This window comes from Nasonia vitripennis, chromosome 2 (genome assembly GCF_009193385.2).
Source record: "Nasonia vitripennis strain AsymCx chromosome 2, Nvit_psr_1.1, whole genome shotgun sequence".
In the NCBI taxonomy this organism is placed as follows: Eukaryota; Metazoa; Arthropoda; class Insecta; order Hymenoptera; family Pteromalidae; genus Nasonia; species Nasonia vitripennis.
Genome location: NC_045758.1, coordinates 3,645,112 through 3,664,239, shown reverse-complemented (window position 1 = coordinate 3,664,239; position 19,128 = coordinate 3,645,112). Strand labels below are relative to the sequence as shown.

At 44.6% G+C, this 19,128-nt stretch overlaps 1 protein-coding gene across 5 annotated transcripts in view; it reads right to left on the bottom strand.

Annotated features, from left to right (window-relative positions):
- The window catches only part of LOC100119897 (neural-cadherin), an 89,897-nt gene that overhangs the window by 12,549 nt on the left and 58,220 nt on the right, over nucleotides 1–19,128 (bottom strand). The window contains exon 1 of one of the 5 annotated variants that reach the window (XM_031922540.2): nucleotides 16,637–17,042. The exons of the other annotated variants lie outside the window; for them this stretch is intronic. Within the exon in view, the coding sequence (XP_031778400.1) occupies nucleotides 16,637–16,688 (52 nt within the window). The 5' untranslated portion in view covers nucleotides 16,689–17,042. Of the gene's footprint in view, nucleotides 1–16,636; nucleotides 17,043–19,128 lie in introns of those variants that run through there. 5 annotated transcript variants of the gene reach the window in all.

Sequence of the window (19,128 nt, the reverse complement as noted above, 5' to 3'; positions counted from 1 at the left end):
ATGTAGAACTCATCGGGCTTGCCGAGAATTCCGATTTTCTTTTTCGCCAACTATTCTCGCAACACCTGCTGTATTACATTTCTTCGTGCGAATGAATGTTTTCAAATCGATCCCTGGAATACGCAGAGGTGTAAGCATATTTCTTGGGAAACGCGCTGAAAGCTGCGATAGGAAATATTTCATAACTTTTGCGCCGTTTATTTTTTTGTTCCGACGGAAAACACATTATTGAAAAGAAGACAGAGTACACACAGACACAGACTACAAGCGCGCGCTATTGGAAAGTTGACTCGCGATGTAAATGAAATAAAACTGAATTGGCACGTGCACTTTGCTGTCAAGCAATCGTGGCGCAAGGACTTTTCATATACAACAATATTCCACGTCACCTCACGCTTGGCGGATTTTCCATGCTGAAACTTTTCGATAGAGAGAGAGAGAGAGAGAGAGAGAGAGAGAGAGAGAGAGGGAGAGAGAGAAAATAAAAAAGTTTGAAGTGACACGGCCTTTTCAAATTTCTCAAACATTTTATTTGATTGAACGCTTGTTAGTCTGCCGCGCTCGAAAATTCCTCCTACCCCCTTTTGACAAACATAAAAAAAAAACGGCATCCGTTTACGCTGCCACTCGACGTGTTTCGAATGTCTCGCGTTCGTACAACGCTTAACTTTTCATCGCGCGATACCAGCCGCTATCGAAAATGTTTTAATGGCGAATTGTTCGGAGAGGCGTAACGATTCACGCGCGCGCGCGTGTAACATATTCTCGCGCGCAATAATGAAAATACAATATTGATCGAAGCATACGTGTCGCGGAATTATCTCGTGTAAATATTACGTTAATGCGCGCACGGCTTCGACACGTGAAATTTTATACGAATTTAAAAATTTCTCTGATAAAACCCCTCCTTTTTGTTATATCAAACAAATCCGCTGTCCGCTGCCATTATAATATCATCCCCTCGTCCTACCGCAGCTCGTTTCGCTTTATTTTTTCACCCTCGCTCTACGCACATCTCACTTAACGTCATTTTTCCAGCGCCATTATCCCCAACTTCTTTCTTTTTCTCCTCGACACACCCACGCTCTCGTCCTCCAGCGTTCTTCCTCCCGGCAGCAGAGTTGTACTGTACTGCGCGCGGCTTTAACTTCGAGATGACCGTGTATATATAGATGTATTCGACTGGCACCTAGTTTTCGCCTCGCTACTCCAATCTATTCCCGAATCGCAGATTCTCCGCCGCCGGGCGAATCATTGTAACAGCTCTCAAAGTTCGCGCCCTCTAGGAGAGGCTGCGAGGGAGGAGAAGACCGCGACAATGACGACATCGACAAGAAACGAGAATTCGGTTCTTAGCCGCAGCCCCCGCGGCACATCCCATTGCTGCCGCAGTAGGCCATTCGGGCATCGCAAAGTACGGAGCCGTCTTTTCTTCGGCCCGCGCGTGATTTTCTTCTCTCTTTTTTTTCGAGTCGAGTTTCTCTGGCTGGTTTCTGGGTCGATTGTAGATGAGACTCTTTCTCCACGGCGAGGATAATCCTTATTTTCTAGTTCTGTCTCTCTCACTCGGCGAGCAATCGGAAAGTCTTACACAGAGCGCGAGATTCGAGTCCGTATGCATGGATTTTCTATCGTTCTGCATTCGGACCTCTCTACCTCGCCTGGCTGTCTTATTCGCTTGCAAATCCGCCGGCGAGGAAGCCTTTAAATTTTTTTTCAAATTAACCGTATAGCCGAGCGCTCGGTCTTTTTTGCGGCTGCTTCCACTTCGGCGGAAAATTAAAGCTTGCCGAGTCGAGTGGGAAGTAGTAGTAGTAGTAGTAGGTGCAGCGAGGAGCCTTTGCCGAAGAGAAGTATAACGCGATTTAGTAAATGAAGACTGCCGTTAAAGAACTTTTAATTCGCGGTTTTCTTTGATAGTCCTTTTTTCTCCGCCGAATAACGAGCGAGGCTTTCGTATACTTTTCTTTCGACACACGTTGGCCCGGCCAAACTCGTTTGAACTTTGTGATTTAATTTAAGTAACATATTTCACGAAATCAACGCTAATGCTCGAATGCGCCGAAACTGCAGCGCCTCGCGCTCGATATATGCAAATGAATAGATGGCCGAAAAAGTTTCTGTATTCCATTTCTTCCTGAATTTAAGTGCGCCGGCTTTACGTGGCTAAATTAGTGTCGAACTTTCCCAGTATAAAGGCTCGTTAATTATTATTAAAGCCTTTGACCGAACGTGCGGCGACGGGGAGGCGCTTTTTGTTCGCGAATTAGAATTTTGCCCATCGTATAATTACCACGATCTGATATTTTAAAATATCTGGAAATTTCAATTTAAAGGAGATTATATACACCGCCCTGATTTTACGGGCTTTTGAGTGGAAACAATGAAACGAATGGAGAATCTTTGAGCAATTTAAGTTACTTTTAATTAATCGTAATTCGTTAATGAACGATGAATAAAAGTAGAAATTAACTAAGCGTTGTTTCGACAGTATTTTGTTTGGTTTCTTCTGTAGGAGGAATGGTGGCAATGTCGAACACTTAATTAATGTGGAACAAAATTTCATCGACAACAAAATGCTTTTGCATTTAGTTGGCTCGCCGAATTTAATTATGCTACAACCTGTGCGAAAATTTCTTCAAAATCCTGACAATATAGTATGTTCATAATTCAATTTGTACAATTTTCATTTCCCAGAAAACATATAGTGAAAAAGTTACGGGAAAAATGTTAAAAATAATTGTTCTCAGTTATTACATACTGCAACAGCTGCGTGCAACTATCGTGTCAGAGTTAATTGTTATTTCTTTAATGAAAAAACCGATGGTGTACTAGAGTACACTATCACTTTCCAAAAAGGAAAAATGTAATTCACATTGAATTGGCTTCTGCGAAGTGTGATCAGAAAAATTTCTTAAGTTTGTCTGATCATACTTTTAAGGCAACGGGTAATTTTTAAGTAAACTTACATTTACAATTTACTTTTATAGTAAGCAGCGAACGTTTTCAATTTTTATTTGTAGCGTCGCTGAATAAACACACTATTCTGCTGTAAAAAGATCGACAAACAGCTGTCAATATGCTTGTCCCAGATACATTTGATATTTGATAATTTAGTCTTATAACAGCTACGTATATTTTTTATCGATCATATTATCATGATCATGACGAAGAAATAATCTGATACTTTTATTCAAGTCCTCTTGGCAGACAAAAACGGCACTTCTCTTATTCGCCACTGCTATAGCTTATTATCTTCCATATAATATACGGTAAAATGAAATACTTTTAATAGCCGAGCGAAGAAATGATATTCTCGGTAAAAGTTCTTAATATAGATAAAAAAATCAGCCCGGTTAATCAAACGATATTGTTAAAAGCCTGAATATTCCAATATCTGCGATAAAAAGTACATCTTTCTCTCTGAAAATGGCATGGAGCTCCGAAGCATCGCGCCGTTATTAAAAAACGCGCGGCGTTCATTGTCTAGCGAAAAATTTCTAATAAGCAGATATAAAAAAGAAATAAAAAAAGATCGAGAGAGAGAGAGAGAGAGAGAGAGAGAGAGAGAGAGAGAGAGAGAGAGAGAAAGAGAGCTAGAGGGAAAGAAATATCTCCGAATATTAAAAGTTAGGCGAGCCATTGTTAGCACGAGTGAAAATGAGAGGCGAAGCTTACCGAGAAAAGAGAGAGAGTGGGAGGGAGAAAAAGAATAAAAGCGCGAGCGCAAAGCTCTAACGCAATTATTTCGTCGCAGCACTCGGTTTGTTATCGTAATTTAGTTTTCATCGCCGCGGACAGTCGGCGCGCTTAAGTCTCGCCGGCGAACGACAAAGGAATGTATACCGCAAGTCGAAAGCGGTCACGAAAAAAATAAGGGAGAAGAGCGCGCGCGCCACTGAAAGGGATTGCGAAAAAATGAGCGAGCCGACGACGAGGAGGGGAAAAAAGAGAGAGGGGACAACGAGAGCAGCAGCAGCAAGCTCTAATGGGAGAAGAATCGCGAATGCAGTCGAGGAGTAGGCGTTGCCGAGTCGGCGGCCGTTTGAATGCGAGACAAGGCGAGCGCGGAAAGGCGGGAAAATGCGGAGAACAATTCCGTCGGATGGCCCGCACTGCAGCAGCGGGGGATTGTTGGTGAAGCTGGGCCGCGCATTATTATCCTCTTAAAGTATTGCCCTGAATGCGCGTATATGAGGCGCGCAGAATGATGAACGAGATTAAAAGTCTCGCGCGAATTGGTTGCGAAAAAAGCTCTATCCTCTTTCGAGCTTTTCGCCAACTCTCTCACTTTTTTTCGACGTTTTGTTCGGCACTCCCTCTCACTTTTCTTGTTTCAAGCTGCGAACGGCTTCAATTCTCCCGTATCCGTATATCATTGCGCGAACTCGTATGTACAGTTTGATAAAATTCAGCTGCAAGATGAAGCTTTTTGCGCCGATCAAATCCGCGCGTAACTTTTTTTCTCTTTTTTCTCTCCACTTTTTTGCACCGGTATAGATCTAGGAAAAAAAGAATTCGCGCAAAGTAAATTGAAAGCTCCGTTCGCGGGAAACGGCGCGCAGAGTTTGCCTCGATGCATCAGCGCACGTGTGCGTGCACGCGCGTGAAACGGGAGAAAAAATTAGGCTTCTCGGAAAAAGGCGCGTGTGCTATCTCGTGCTACTATCCCCTCGGCAAACAAAGTTCCGCTTTTTTTAACTGCGTTTTTCGAACTTTAAACAAACTGTCTCTTTTCAATTTGTATGTAAAAGCGAGGTTCGCAGGCGCGCATCTGTCCTGCGCGATGCGGAGTAACACAAATAGATTTCATAACTTCGCATCGCGGCAGCTCGTCGTCGACTCGGCGAGTTTTTAACTGCTGGTAAGATATTTCATCCAGTTCGTTAGAAGGAAGAAAGGCGACGAGTCAGAATTTTTAATAAAAGACGAATTGCCTTTGATCCCTGCAATTTATTTACCTGTTGCAGCTCGAACGGAAGTCGAGGAAAATACGCTGCAAGCTCCTACTGCAACTTCCGTACAGCGACTTAATCTGCGAAGTCGCGCAGGAGGAAAGCTCACGTTGGAGAGGGAGAGATAACGACTTGGACTCCGACAGATAGTATAACTCCGAAGAATCTTAGAAGTAAGTTCCAGGTCGTGCAGTTATATGGAAGACCGAAAGGGAGGATAATCGAATATTTGACGCTCGGATGATAAAAGTGATTTGCAGTAATGGCGAACCGGTGCGCCGCTGCAGGGTTAGCCTCGCCAAAGGACTAGTCTGCAGGGATACACACACACACACACACACATATATATATATATACACACACACAATGACCGGCTTGCGCACAAGAACCATTAGATCTAACGGTGTAACGCCATTACGCGGAGAAGCGCTCGCTGAACTGCTCATCGACTCTTCGCCCTGCACGTTGGTGTCTATCTGTATATGAGAGAAACGCGCTCGCGAAAGAGGAGCTTTTCCCCGTAGCAGCTCTCTCGCTATACGAAGTTCGATGGTAATTTTCAATAAACTAGTTTCGCTCGGGTTGCAACTCGTTGTTGCGCGTAAATATGATTTTTCCAGGAACGAGAGAGAGAGAGAGAGAGAGAGAGAGAGAGAGAGAGAGAGAGAGAGATGATCGTACTTCTGAATTGTCCGAGAGTTTTCCACGCCTCGGAACATACGAGCTTTATTAGGCTGGCTGTATCGCGCGAAGGCTCCGCTTTAATTTGCACTTTGTCAGTGTGCGAAATTAACTTTTCCTCGTTATACCGCGTATTTTACATATTCGCCTCGATAAACATGTGGCGGATCGATATGTGCTGTATGATACTTTTTGCGGCGAAACGATACTGCCTGGCGCAAACAATGTTAATTTTATTATTCAAGTTTCGAAGAAAAATGTCGGCGCAAAGCGAGCTTGAAATATTAATGAAAGCTTTCGTTACTTTAAGCGGATATAAACGAAGTGATTTATATTTTAAATGTATGGAGACAGTTAACGGGGGGCGGATAGCGGCTCTCTAACCGCAAAAGTCGCAGCGAACTGCAGGTGTGCCGCAGCAATGAATTCGGTTATATTCTAGAAATTAAGAACTGTGAGCGCTTTATTCCTAAAGGGAATAAAATATTATAGCTCTGAAAAAGAAACTTTATGCGATTGTGCAGAGTGCTCTAGGTAAGTCACGTACGCGAATCTAATTAAGCCATGGTTTGATTTTGACCCGGTTTTTTAAGAATGTTCCTCGCTGTTACATTGTGATCTCTTCTATAAAAAAGTTTATAATATTCTAAAACTTGATTCGAGATCTTGTTGTTGATAAGCGAGTCAACAATCACTATAAATTGTGCGTTTATTATCTTTCCAGCATCGCCATTTTAAGAGAATTTTCTTTGAAGCCACATTTGCCGCTCGAGGAGCTTTCAACTACGTGAGTAGAACAGAGGATCCCTTTTTATACAGTCAATATCACGTGTATATACGTAGGCTGACTAAGAAGCTGTAGATAAGTAGTAAGTACTTCGGAGAAAACTGGTGTGGCTGATCCTAAAAGATTTTTAAACATTAATCGCGATGCGAAGTAGCTGGAGACTAAAAGCTCCGGTACACTATTCATATTTACATGAATATTCGAGTTAAAACTTTGAAAAATGTAGGAATATTCTAAAGGCAGAAATTGTTGGTCGAAGCGAATACCAGAAAATATTCCGACAATCGCAACTGAAAAAAAAACATTTACAAACAGCGTACAAAGAGTAATTGAAATTCTTCGGACATACCCGATTTGATGGATACAGCAGTGCACATAGAGAACTCGGTGATACAGCAACAATGTTCTCTCATAATAAAATTGAATAAAAAACGCATGCAATGAGGTATGCACCAGAAAGTGTAATTTAGCATGGCTATCGAGTCGGCAGTCGAGCAAAATCAGTCCATTCCACTACAGTGTCCCACATATGCCGCTTCGAAACAAACAATGTTACGCTCTTTTCAAAGGAAATAGCGCACACAACAACGACGCGGTTTTTGTTCAATCGAATACTATTTTCGTTCCCGCATCGCACGGCTGAAAACGTATTAAACAAAAAAGTACGCTTTCGGTAAAAGTTTTCAAAGCCCGAGCTATTTACAGACCCCAAATCTATTTCCCGCGAAGGGACGAGTTCCACGCACTCCGAGGAGAAGAAGCGACCAAGTTCTTGCCCGAGAAAATCGCCGCGACAGCGGACAAAACCAAGCGTATAGCGGAAAAACTTGGTGCGTTTGCGAATGCGATTCCATCTGGAGAACGCAATTGCTGTTACCGCGAGCTTCTCACAAAGGCAGTGAGAGACAATTTCATTACCGAGCGAGCACGGCATCACACCCTGGAGAGAGGATTAACGCGGCGAAGACGCGAAGTCTGAGCCGCGACGACACGGGATTTGTCGCGTTGAACAGCTCGTCGCTACATTTGCGAGTGTAACCTACTACTGTTATACTATACACCTGACTTTTTTTCACACTCCACACAGAGCTGAACATTTCGCCGACCTCTCTCGGCATCAATGAATTTCCCAGGGGTCTGTTCGACGCTCTGGGTTACGCGCGACACTTTTGAGCTCTCTAATCGCGCTTGCTTAAAAGTCGAGCGCTACTCTCGCTTGAATTTTTCCCTCCCCGCGCTTTTTCGACTTTGGCCTTCAAGAGAGCGCGAAAAATCCTTTGAAGTTAAATTGAACGAAAAAATCGAGTAGTCGCGCGCAGTGTTTGCTCGGCCATACGCTGCGGTATTTTGATTAAAAAAACAGGCGCGTGATGTTAATATTCCGAATAATATCGCGCATTCGGATAACATCGAGCAAACAAGCAACGAAGGGAAAATTTTATATCAAGTTTCCAGGAATATAATTCGCCGAGCGAACAAAACATTTATACGCTCCTTTCAGTTCTGATAATATAACTTCTATATCAGATTTCTATAGAGATATATTGGCTCTTAGGTTCTCATCCCGCTCGATATTTAATGAAAACCCATCGCGCGAGAAACACTAGTACCGCGTTTCAATATAAAATTTAATTGTACTTTCCAACGCGCAAAAAAAAAAACAATGTAGGTTATGATCAGTGTGGAGCATCGATCTAAAAGTTAATATACGTTACGAGCCGCGAGCCGCAGTAAACAACAAGTTTGATGAACAACAGCCTCGTATAACATAACGTATCATCCTAGAAATCTTGAAACTTCGACTCGTCGTCGCCGAGTTATACACCTTATACATTACGCGCGTTTTCCGCGGAGCATAAACGAGCGATAAAACACGCGTTGCGCATCGGAAAAGTGTATGAAAGAAAGCAGCGAGCGCCGGGGGGCAATGAAAATAAGAAGGAGCCGGTTATGCGAAAGATTGCAGTCGGTCCCGTCGGTATAAACGAAAGTTTCCCTCTATCGCTCTATAGCTATATATACCTTACGCGGGGGATGATAAATATCTTTTAATCGCCGGAAGTAGCGCATCGCCCGAGCTTTTTGCGGATAGCGCCGCGGGATAGCGCGAAGGAAATAAGTGTCGCAGCTGGCGCGGAAATTCCATAATTCTTTATCGCGGGGTCAACTTGAAATTTCGCCGAGGTAAGAGAGAAGAAGAAGAAGAAGAAGAATTAGAAGCAGCGACACAGAAGCGGTGCAGCTCTGAAAGAACAGCACGGAGGAAGGAAGGCGAGGCTGTATGTAAAGCAGCCGCGCCGAGTGAAAAGGTGGACGTGGAAAAACACGATAAAACATGGCAGTTTTATGTGTCACGCGCATACACACGCGCGAAACCGCTCTTCCGTTTGGCTTGCGCGAAATTGAAACGAATGTGTCGCGGGCGACGTTTTCACACAATTCCAACGCACCTCTCCCTCTCTCTCTCTCTCTCTCTCTCTCTCTCTCTCTCTCTCTCTCTCTCTCTCTCTCTCTCTCTCTTTCTGCAGCTGCTTATACATATATAGCTGTCTGCTCGATTGCCCAAAACAAAGCAAGCTGCTGCAGCCTCTCTCCCGCGAAAATCAGATTGAAAGCCGCAGCGCGCTCTAGCTTGACTTTTCGCTGCCGTCAAAAGTTCGGCGTACATATACGCGCTTGCTAAATTTACAACGAAGCCGAGCTATGGCTACGCTTTTATTAATTTATCGTCGTCTAAATATGCGAGAGTTGGATGTTTAATTTCGATCGCTCGCAACGTAATTTTGATCCGGATGTTAATTAGCTTCATTTATAAATTTATTCCTGATTTAATTTTGCTTTGTACGTCGCGCTGTATGTATAGTCTTTCACAACTTGTAATTTAATCATATATAGCGATTGAAACATCCTTTGTCGTATGAAATGCGCCGAAGTTCATATTGTAAATTAATCAAATTCAGTTTTGACCGAATACTACCATTTCACTTTGTGTCTCTGCACGACAATATCACTTACCCTGTATATAAGCAGTATCAAATTACCGAGCGCGTTAAACTCTATACTATCAGCTCAAAATAATGACTGCCTTTACATGTCAAAATTTGAATTACAAAGGTTGCAGTGACGTTAGCTAATTTTATTCTGCATGACGTATGAATTAGCAAAAAGGATAACAGGAAACGTCGAAAATATTCGAGTATTTAGCCGCCGTAACGCATAGTTCACTGTGTGCGGAGCGTCTATCACTGAATGCAACTAGGATGAGCGTACACGAGTCGGGTCAGTGTTTGAGTGCCGGTACGTTTGGTTTTGGTTTCTGCCTAATCACGTGAAATTCAGAGAACAATCGGCTGCTAATTTCCGCAGTTTTCAACTCAAACACCAGCGGTGTTTCTTTAACAAACAGAGAGCTTGCACATGGGCGCCTATATAACTGCGCGAAATTAACGTATCGAACATATACTTTTTGCAAAATGTTTTTAAAAATTAGTTTTTTAAAAATGTCAACAAAATTTTTTCATTTACGAAAATTCGTGAAAAAAAAACTTGTTTCGAAATACGTGCAAAGCGCAGGGAGTGTCGAGGCATTTCGGAGATTTGACTATTCGCGTTCGCAACAGCGGCTGCTAATACACATCGTTTAGTCTTTGATTTACGTTTGCGGACTACACTCAACGCTCGTATTGTGCGTTGATTCCGTATTAAGTATGCTGCATCGGAATGCGATATTGATTTTCCGATTTTATTCGAAACGAAGCAAAAGTATGAGACTGATTCGTAAAATATTTGTAAAATATATCCTGTGTCGCGATTTTTCGCTTTTATGCATTTAATACGCTTTTTATCAAACATATTTTTCGCGTTATAAAGCAACGAATTTTAAAATTTAAAATTTATTCAGCAGAATTTATATTCGAAAAATAATAAACACGCTTTTTCGCGAAAGGTATATATCACGCGCATTTTAAAGAATTTTACAAATTTGATTTGCAGCTCTCTCTCTCTCTCTCTCTCTCTCTCTCTCTCGCCCGTTTCATTGCTGTTTGCTCGAAATAAATATCGCGAAACCTCGTTAACAAATCGAATATTCGAATGCGAGCACACGTACGAGCGGAGAGAGAGAAAAAAGGTTAATATTCCATCCGCGTTGATAATCGATGCAGAAAGATACAGGCAAACAGAGAGAGAGAGAGAGAGAGAGAGAGAGAGAGAGAGAGAGAGACGGAGCGGAAGTAAAATTTATTCGAGTATACGAAACAAAAGAAGACCAATAAAAGCTCTCCAACCACACACACACACACACACACACACACACTCACAACTATATCGCTTCCAGCATCGATCTCACGGTATATATAGCAGCGTTTACATTACGAAGAAACAGAAAAGCGGATAATGCCTCTCGAAGCGATATTCTCGAAAATCTATATCTGAAAAGAGTCCCGCGCAGACGGAGAGGATCCCAAACAAGATTAAACTTTTGAACTCCGCTGTCCTATGCACACACACACAAATGCTGCAATCGGATCGGAGCGCGGACCGAAGCAAATCCAAAAATCCCCGAATTCAGCAAGTTTGATCGACGCAAGAAGCAAATCCCGACAGGAGCGAAACACAGAGGCAAAATCGAAGGCTATATAGAATCGCGGCCGCGCGGATGATCATCGGCGCAAACAAAACGGAATAGCCGTCAGCATTGGCTCCTAATGGACTGCACTGCCAGTCGATTCGATATAAACTTGGCCAGGGCTATAGCACTAGCATCGGTATTATACCCCAGCCGCGGTGCGATTCGAATAGCCCGCAATGTATCTTTCGTCCGCCCGCACTATGTGTATACTCGTGTATGGGTATATACGTGGGGCTCGCTAATACCAGGACTGTACATTTCGCTGTTAATTGCGAGCCGAATTAATTTCGGCCGCCGCAGCTTCGTTCACGGGATATGTAGGGCGTAGATACGCAGTAGATACTTAAGTGTCCGGTCGAAGAGAACAAGCGTATACGTGACGCGCGATCGGATAAATATTTTCTCTCTCGTTCGTATTCGTTCGCGCGGCAAATGTCCGCTGGATTATGAGGATACGCGTTTGGCAAACAACCGATAGTTATATATGTTTCATACTTTCATCAGACGGTATGCAGCGTGTATTTCGGACGCGCGCGCATTAATTACGAAATTCCCCGCAGCACGAAAGAACGAAATGAAAAGTCGTCGGCACGTACACGCGCGAGCGCGCGTGCGAGCGTATAAATTCGAAGTGAATGAACGAACATATGCCTTGAGCGCACAAAACATTTCCCCTCTAATTACTAGCTTTAATAAGACCGGGAGCATCGTTGTGTTTTTGGAGAATTGCGGATCCTCTCTATGCTGAGACGGAGAGAGAGAATCGACAGCGCTAGAGCAAGACAATACGCTGCAGTTGCTCTGATGCGGCTTTGCCCAACGACAGAGAGAGAGAGAGAGAGAGAGAGAGAGAGAGAGAGAGAGAGAGAGAGAGAGAGAGAGAGAGGACGCCTGGACTGCAGCCAGAGAAAGATGCCGGCCAATGCCTGAGCTGCTCCTCTCGCGGCGCACAAAATATCGGTATCGTCGAGTGCTATACCGGTGAACACGAGTACGCGGCGTTATTTGATTGCGCGCGTACGTTTGAAAGCCGCAAAGCGCATTTAACGCTGCGAATTATGAATAAGCGCTCGCTGATGCGGGAGGCAAAAAAGAATGCTTCATTATGAGCGCATTAAAGGCTTTTTAGGTCGAGCGCAGCTCGCGAATTCTACGAGGAAGCCTCGCGTGGACTATACACTACTACTACGGCAGTGAGAGAGTGAGAGAGACTACCCAAGTTACTTCGATAAAAATTCCATTCCCGAAGCTTTTAGAACTTTTCTATGGATCAATTTTAAATTTTTGCCGCTGCTGCGCCGGGGGAATGATGATGATGCGAGTCGGGGAAAAACATTACAGTTTCGACATTTGAGAACTGCCGAACTTGTTTTACCACCGCTGCGCTGCCCCTTTTTTACGCGTCGATGTTTCGGCGAAGCCGGTATGCGCTTTTCGGACGAGGAAGGAAAAGTCTTGATTCGGGCAGGCTTGAGTGCTCGCCATATATATATATATAAAAGAACTGTTGGATTTAACAAGTTATGCAAAGCTTTAATTGCTTCTCACATAATCCCTTTTCAATCGGAAGTCGCCCTACTTTTCTCATGCACTGTATAGCAGTCGCGTAAAGCTTCCTCGCGTTTCCGAGTTTCAATTATACACGTCTTCCCTCTTTCTCGTTCTCTCATGAAATATATAGATTCTGGGAAATTGAATGTTTAAGTTAATTCGGCCGAGAGAAAAGTTTCGCTCCTAGTTTGTGCAAGGTTTATTTGGAAGAGCGATGCGAGCGTATCATAGACAGTCGCGAAGCTGTGTATGCCAACAATAAGCAATTACTCCATTAGGATATTGCTAATAACGGAAATTGTGTTGCAGTAAGCGTAAACATGGCGAATTTCGCTTCGGAAAGCCGACCAACTTTTCATTTTTTTTTTTTTTATGTAATCATGTCGACGAACCAATTTGATTCTCAAAGAACGAATGTACACATACAGGAACTAAGCTACATGACACGTAGGAACAAAAACGCCTGTACAGCAAATATTTAACCGAGTTGAAAGTGTATAAGATATGAAATCGCTAGCCACAGTACGTGTAAACACCGAATTCAATATCGCAGAAATTCGAACTATGTAGCAAAGCTAAAAATAGCCGCACACGCGTACCGCGATTCAACGGGATATCACAATATAAAACTAATCCATTAGACCATCAGTCGCGTAAAATCGCAGGGGCGCGCAGCTTTTTTTAACGGGATATAACCCCGATCGCGCGGGACAGATAAAAGTGCGTCCTGCAGCGAGATGGAAAAAAAAGCAAAGCCGAGAGGGAAAAAAATCCGAAATCTGTGAAGATAATGAAATTTTACGGCGTATAACGCGCTCGCGAGTAGCGCATTTGACGAACAGGTGGAGATCGCGCCGCGCCGGCCTTTGACGTTTATTGGCCGGTGGAAATTCATGGCGGGCCGCGATGAAGCTAAGTGAGTGCTGGCGCGAAAAACGAGCCGGTAAAGCTATACGCTGCAGCTGATGCACGCGCATGTGAAACTGCATAACGATCGCAGCACACACAGTGGACAATCATTAGGCTTTTTTCTATTTTCGGCCCCTTGGGCGATATATCGCTACTGCGCTCCACACATGCGGCGTACGTGTGTGTGTGTGTGTGTATGTATATGGAGCGCAGTATGCGCCGGAGCTTTTTGCACGTGTCGCCAAGGGAAATGTAATTAAAGCTCGGCTCACGGAAAGCTTCGATTCAATTTCCGTGCGCGAGCTGTGCTCGAGAAAAGTGTACGCCCGACCGTAATTAAACTCCGAGATGCGCGATGACTAATTATGAGAAATTAATGCGATCTGTTGATAATAGCGGGATTTTCCTGCTTTTATTTATCGGCATTGTTTGTCACACTCGAGTTGCTGTACAGCCTTGTGTACAGACGATTGGATCGATATTAGTCTGTCTCGTCGGTTGTCGCGCGACATCCTGGTAGTGATAATGAGGATTTTTCTAGCGGCATAATTGGATGGTTCGGCCGTCGACAAACTGCTAGTGTTTAATTGAAGTTTCGGCAAATCTTTGGATAAACCTTAATTGAGTTGAATTTGCCCGGGCAAATATTCGCTTTTGTCATTTCGTCCTCTGTGTATATACATTATGACAACAAGCCCCTCTTTGACTAGCTTTAGCTCGGGTTTTCTTGCGAAACGCTTTGACGATCGCGCTGAAAGGATTTCTCTCTCGAGATTTTCTTTGATCAGGAAATAAACAATGCCGAAATTACCAACCTGATCAAATAGTTATAAACAGTTGCACGAGACGGCTTATTGTAGGAAAACAGCTATTAACGCTCCCGTGACACTTAATGAAAGATCGGTACAGGTTCACGCGACGTAGTGACGGATTCCAATTACTCATGCGTTTGGCAAAGGTGCGCGCAATTTGGTTGTGGATTATTCCACCGTAAATTTCGCCCGTTGCACTTTGGAACACTGAATCATCTTTACTGCGCTCAATGATAAACTTTATTCGCGATAATATTGGCACGTACTACTATTAAAACTGTGTACACGTTAACAAAGTTTGTTTCTATATTTAAATTATAAAGCAGCCAGTCGTGTTCCAGAGCGAATTATGACGTTTGCATAATTCAAACACGAGTTCTTTTAGCCGCCAACATAACCGATAAGCATCTCCCGCGAGACTCGCATTATGCAAACAGCCGTAGAAGTGGTTTATTGTGTTGATTTAATCCCTCCGGTCCTTCGACGCACGCGCGGCTCGCGAGTTTACACGCTGGAACGGATTCGATTTTTCTGACTCATTGAGTCGAATATCCCGGCCCCTCTCGTGCGCCGCATGATTAAAGTATACGAGATCCCGTGTCTCTCTGCAAAGCTTATTTTCATTGTAATCAGGTATATGTACGCGTAACTTACCGAACGTCGTGAAAAGCATTCCGACGTAATTAAAATTTTAAGTGCGTAGACTGGCTTCATATCGGGGAATATTAAATTTCGCGTTTGATGCTTTTTTTTAGCCTCGAGTGTCTCGGCGCTCCAGAAAAAAAAGGACCGTCGAGCTTTTGAAAACGACACAGTAGCTCTTGATTTTCATTTAATTATACTTCCTGTGTAATTAATATCGTTGAAACGTTCATCAACGAAATTCACCGTACACGTCTCGTGCGAGTTAATAATTATAAGGAACGAGCAGTGAGGCTGTTTAGTCGGATAATGCATATGCTGTAATTAAACGCATTAATTGAGAACGTCGATGACAGTGTCTTCATATACAAGCGCGTCGCGATGCAATCGACGAATTCTATCGTCTATTCCAGCTGCCGAAGTGGATTCAAAAGCAGGCATCCGCCGAATATTCATCAAACCGAGTAGCGTTAATGGCGTAGGAAATGGGTAGCAAATTTCGGCAAATCGAACGATGATTTACAACGCGCGGAAGCATTTAATTGACGTATATTTTCGCTGATAATCGACGATGCATCAAAATTGTACACTCCCTGCGCGCCTCATCAGCTTCGTTAAATCCGCGTGAATTTCGCGCCGAAAAGTAAACGCGGCCTCGATTATAAAAGCAGCCTCTTGCGAGCCAATAATGCGACCGTTAACCGTAACGGCTTACCTATACACAGTTTGCGAGGCTCTTAATCGAGTTTGCGAAGACACTGCGGCTGATCGACGGAAGCCATTTAACTGTTTCACCGAACCACTCGAAGCTTCAAAAACTTTTCCAACCGCACACACCTACGGCTATATATCTGTCCAAGAAAAATCAATGTTTTCCACAAAAAAATGTCAGCACATCGCTCGCCCCCGGGCTTTTGTCGTCCCAGTATATCGCCGGCGACAAACAAATTTTCGAATTCATTAAAGCAGCACACGTCCTGATTATTCCGCCCGCGGCATCGACCGCGCAATCGTATACGCTGTAATTATTCGTCAAATATTAAATTTATCGGTGCAGCAGTTCACCTGTATATTATACGCTGTGTACACGTTGTAGGGAAATTCGGCCCCGTGACAGGAAAGTTCGGGCTGCTGCGCGAGTTTGCGCAAGGAAAATTCACACCCCGAACGGAGATACGGTACGCTGCACCGAGCGGATGGAGATTCAGGTGTCCGCTGTATACTGCTCAAACTTTTAACGTTTTAGGGGACGGACCAGCGAGCTATACGTGTATACAAAGCGCGCGATGCATGTGCGCGGACTTTTTATGAGGCTCGCGCGCGCTGTTGGGCGCTCTCGAGTGAGAAATGCGTGCGTGTGTACGTGCAGCCGACTGTCCATATTGTATAGAATGAAAGAAAGAGCGTGATGTAGCGAGAGATAGCAGAGGATTTAGAGCAAGTGCAAGAGATAGAGATAGAGAGAGAGAGAGAGAGAGAGAGAGAGAGAGAGAGAGAGAGAGAGAGAGAGAGAGAGAAAGAGTATAGTTGACTCACTTAAGTGGAGCAAAAAGTGCGCACGAAGCAAAGAGCGCTCCATTCCGCAGAGTTTTCGAGAGCAAACGGCAGATGACGCGACACACAGGTGAATTGTAAAGAAAACAGCGATTATGAGGCACGTGAAACATACCGAGGTAAGTGCTGTTGGTTATCACCCAAAACAGTTTGAGCGGATCGATCATTAAAGCACGCGCACAATGTATGTGTATACGTTATTTCTCTTTACTATTCAATCCACCATCGAGCTTTCACATCTTGAACGTATAATATCGCAGACACCACCTACTCGCGCACCAGCACTGCACCACCTCTCTCGCAATCAACTGCACACGCGCTGTCGGATCGGTGTATACGTACACACACACACACATACAGAGCGGCGGCACGATGACAGGCAACTGGATCCGACGAGCCGAGATATTGGCCAGCGGTCTTATCTAATTTGCCTCTCTATTTGCCTCCCGGCTCTATCTATGTGTATGTGTGTATACGATGTTTCCGCAGTATCCTGTGCGCTCCAAGTTATGCGGAGGACGACGCGCACGGATATAACGCGACGACTGATGCTGCCAGAGCTAGAACTCCGCGAGTGAGAAGCTGCGGCGGCGGCGCGCGCAACTACTCCCCCTGGACGAGTTTTCAACCCACACTGGCTAGCGCGCGCGCGCGCGCGCAAGCAGCGATGATTTTTGCTACCTTGTTTCGCAGAATTTACGATCCTTCGCTGAGGGAGAGAGCTGGAGGATCGAAAAGCTTTTACCCGGAATATAATAATTATCACTCAACGGAGCTGCTGCTGCAGAGAGAAAGAAAATTAAAAGCACAGGAGAGTACAAGAGATAGCTGGGAACAATTTTTTTTGCTCTCACTCCATACGCGCTGTGTGTATGTGCAGACTCGTACACGGGATTAAAGTCGCACTCGCGAAACGAATCGGACGTATCTGCCGACGGCAGGCCGTTGTATGGCCCGGCGATTCAGCTGTCATCGGCACGTTTTTTCCACCGCAAATACCTTGCCGGCAAGTATAGATTGCGCCTCGCGTAGAGAGCGCGAAAATATAAACCGGGTCCGTTTTTCTGAAAGCGCATATATTTTAGAGCTTATGAAAAAATTTTCAAATTCCCGCGCCGCCGCCACGAGTTATTATATCGTTCCGCGCATACATACGGAGATACTTTACGACTCGAGGTGATCCTCCGGCAGGTATCGGATCATCCGTCCGCGGATACGCGGAGAACGATTGTCTGCGGAGAAACGATTTTGCTCGCCGGCAAGAATCTCCGAGCATATAGAGTATAACCTCATGCATATACGCGAAGCCGTAGGCTCTGCCGAAGCCACGCACATATACATATAGGTGAAATATGAATTTAATAAAAACGTCGAACGCGCGTCTCTCCTCGCGAAGGCAAATATAATAGCGAAACAAAAATGCAGCGTATAATCTCGCTGGCCGCTCTCGAACTCGATTTGCGTAAAAAGCTCGCGCGTCGCTGTGTATATACCAGGCGGTGTGTATAATGTATAGTTATCCGCGGCAGAAAAGCCTGTCAAAGTCTTTGACGGCGTGAATATTATGGAGATGCAGCTCTCGAGAAAGTATATACAGCGAAGCCTCTTTGATTCCTGTGTAGGTATATATACAGCTCGACGTCGCCTCGAGATTAGACGAGTCTAATGGGAAAGTTCGAAGTTTAACGAAGCCGGATGTTGCGACGAGAGAGAGAGAGAGAGAGAGAGAGAGAGAGAGAGAGAGAGAGAGAGAGACAGACAGAGAGAGCGCGTGAAGCGACACAATATATATAGAAAGCGCCGCCCGCGACAGTCAGCTTGCGATGACGAGGGTCCGAGGAGAAAAATCCGGACAACATATATAACTTTCGCCGAATCAGACGGTCTGCAAGTGCAGGAGAGACGGATGCGTAATCCCTCCTCTGCACAGTCGATATACAGAATGCGCCCAACTGCAGCGTGTACGGTATAGCTGCTGCGAAATTGAGGCTGATACTTTTCCTCCCTACCCCTATAGACTATATAATATACTCTTCCACGCCGGCGAATTTTCATCGCGTTCCCCTCGTCCGCTCTTTTATTTCATTTTCCAGCGGCTCCGCTGCTCTCAATCTCACGCTGTCTTTCTCCCGCGCAAGCGTACGCACCCGCGCTCATATTGCCGTGATGCAGCTTGCTTTTTATCCGCAAGTCGAGCTTTCACGCGCGCGAGCAACGGTTGACTGAGAGATACACAGCTCGAGGGAAATTTCTACCCGAGTAATTTTCGTAATTCTTTCAGAAACGACTCCCATACACGAACCGTTCGCGTCGCGCGCTTCTCCTTTGATGTTTTTTGTCGCGCGATACGGCCTTATATTTTTAATCTCCGCGCGCGCTGTTCCGAATTTTAATCTGCCGTCATTTCTCGTGCTCTACTCTCGCTGTGCACAGAGGTCTCTCTTTTGGTTGCGCTTCTTATCGGAGCAATTTTTCATGCGATAACCGTCTTCCCGTCGCGAATTCTCCTATACGTATGTAGTCGCGGATGTATAGCTGGCGTGTTTATGTGTACGCTCGGCATAAATCAGCCACGTCGTTGTGTGTGTGTATGTGTCGCCTATGGTT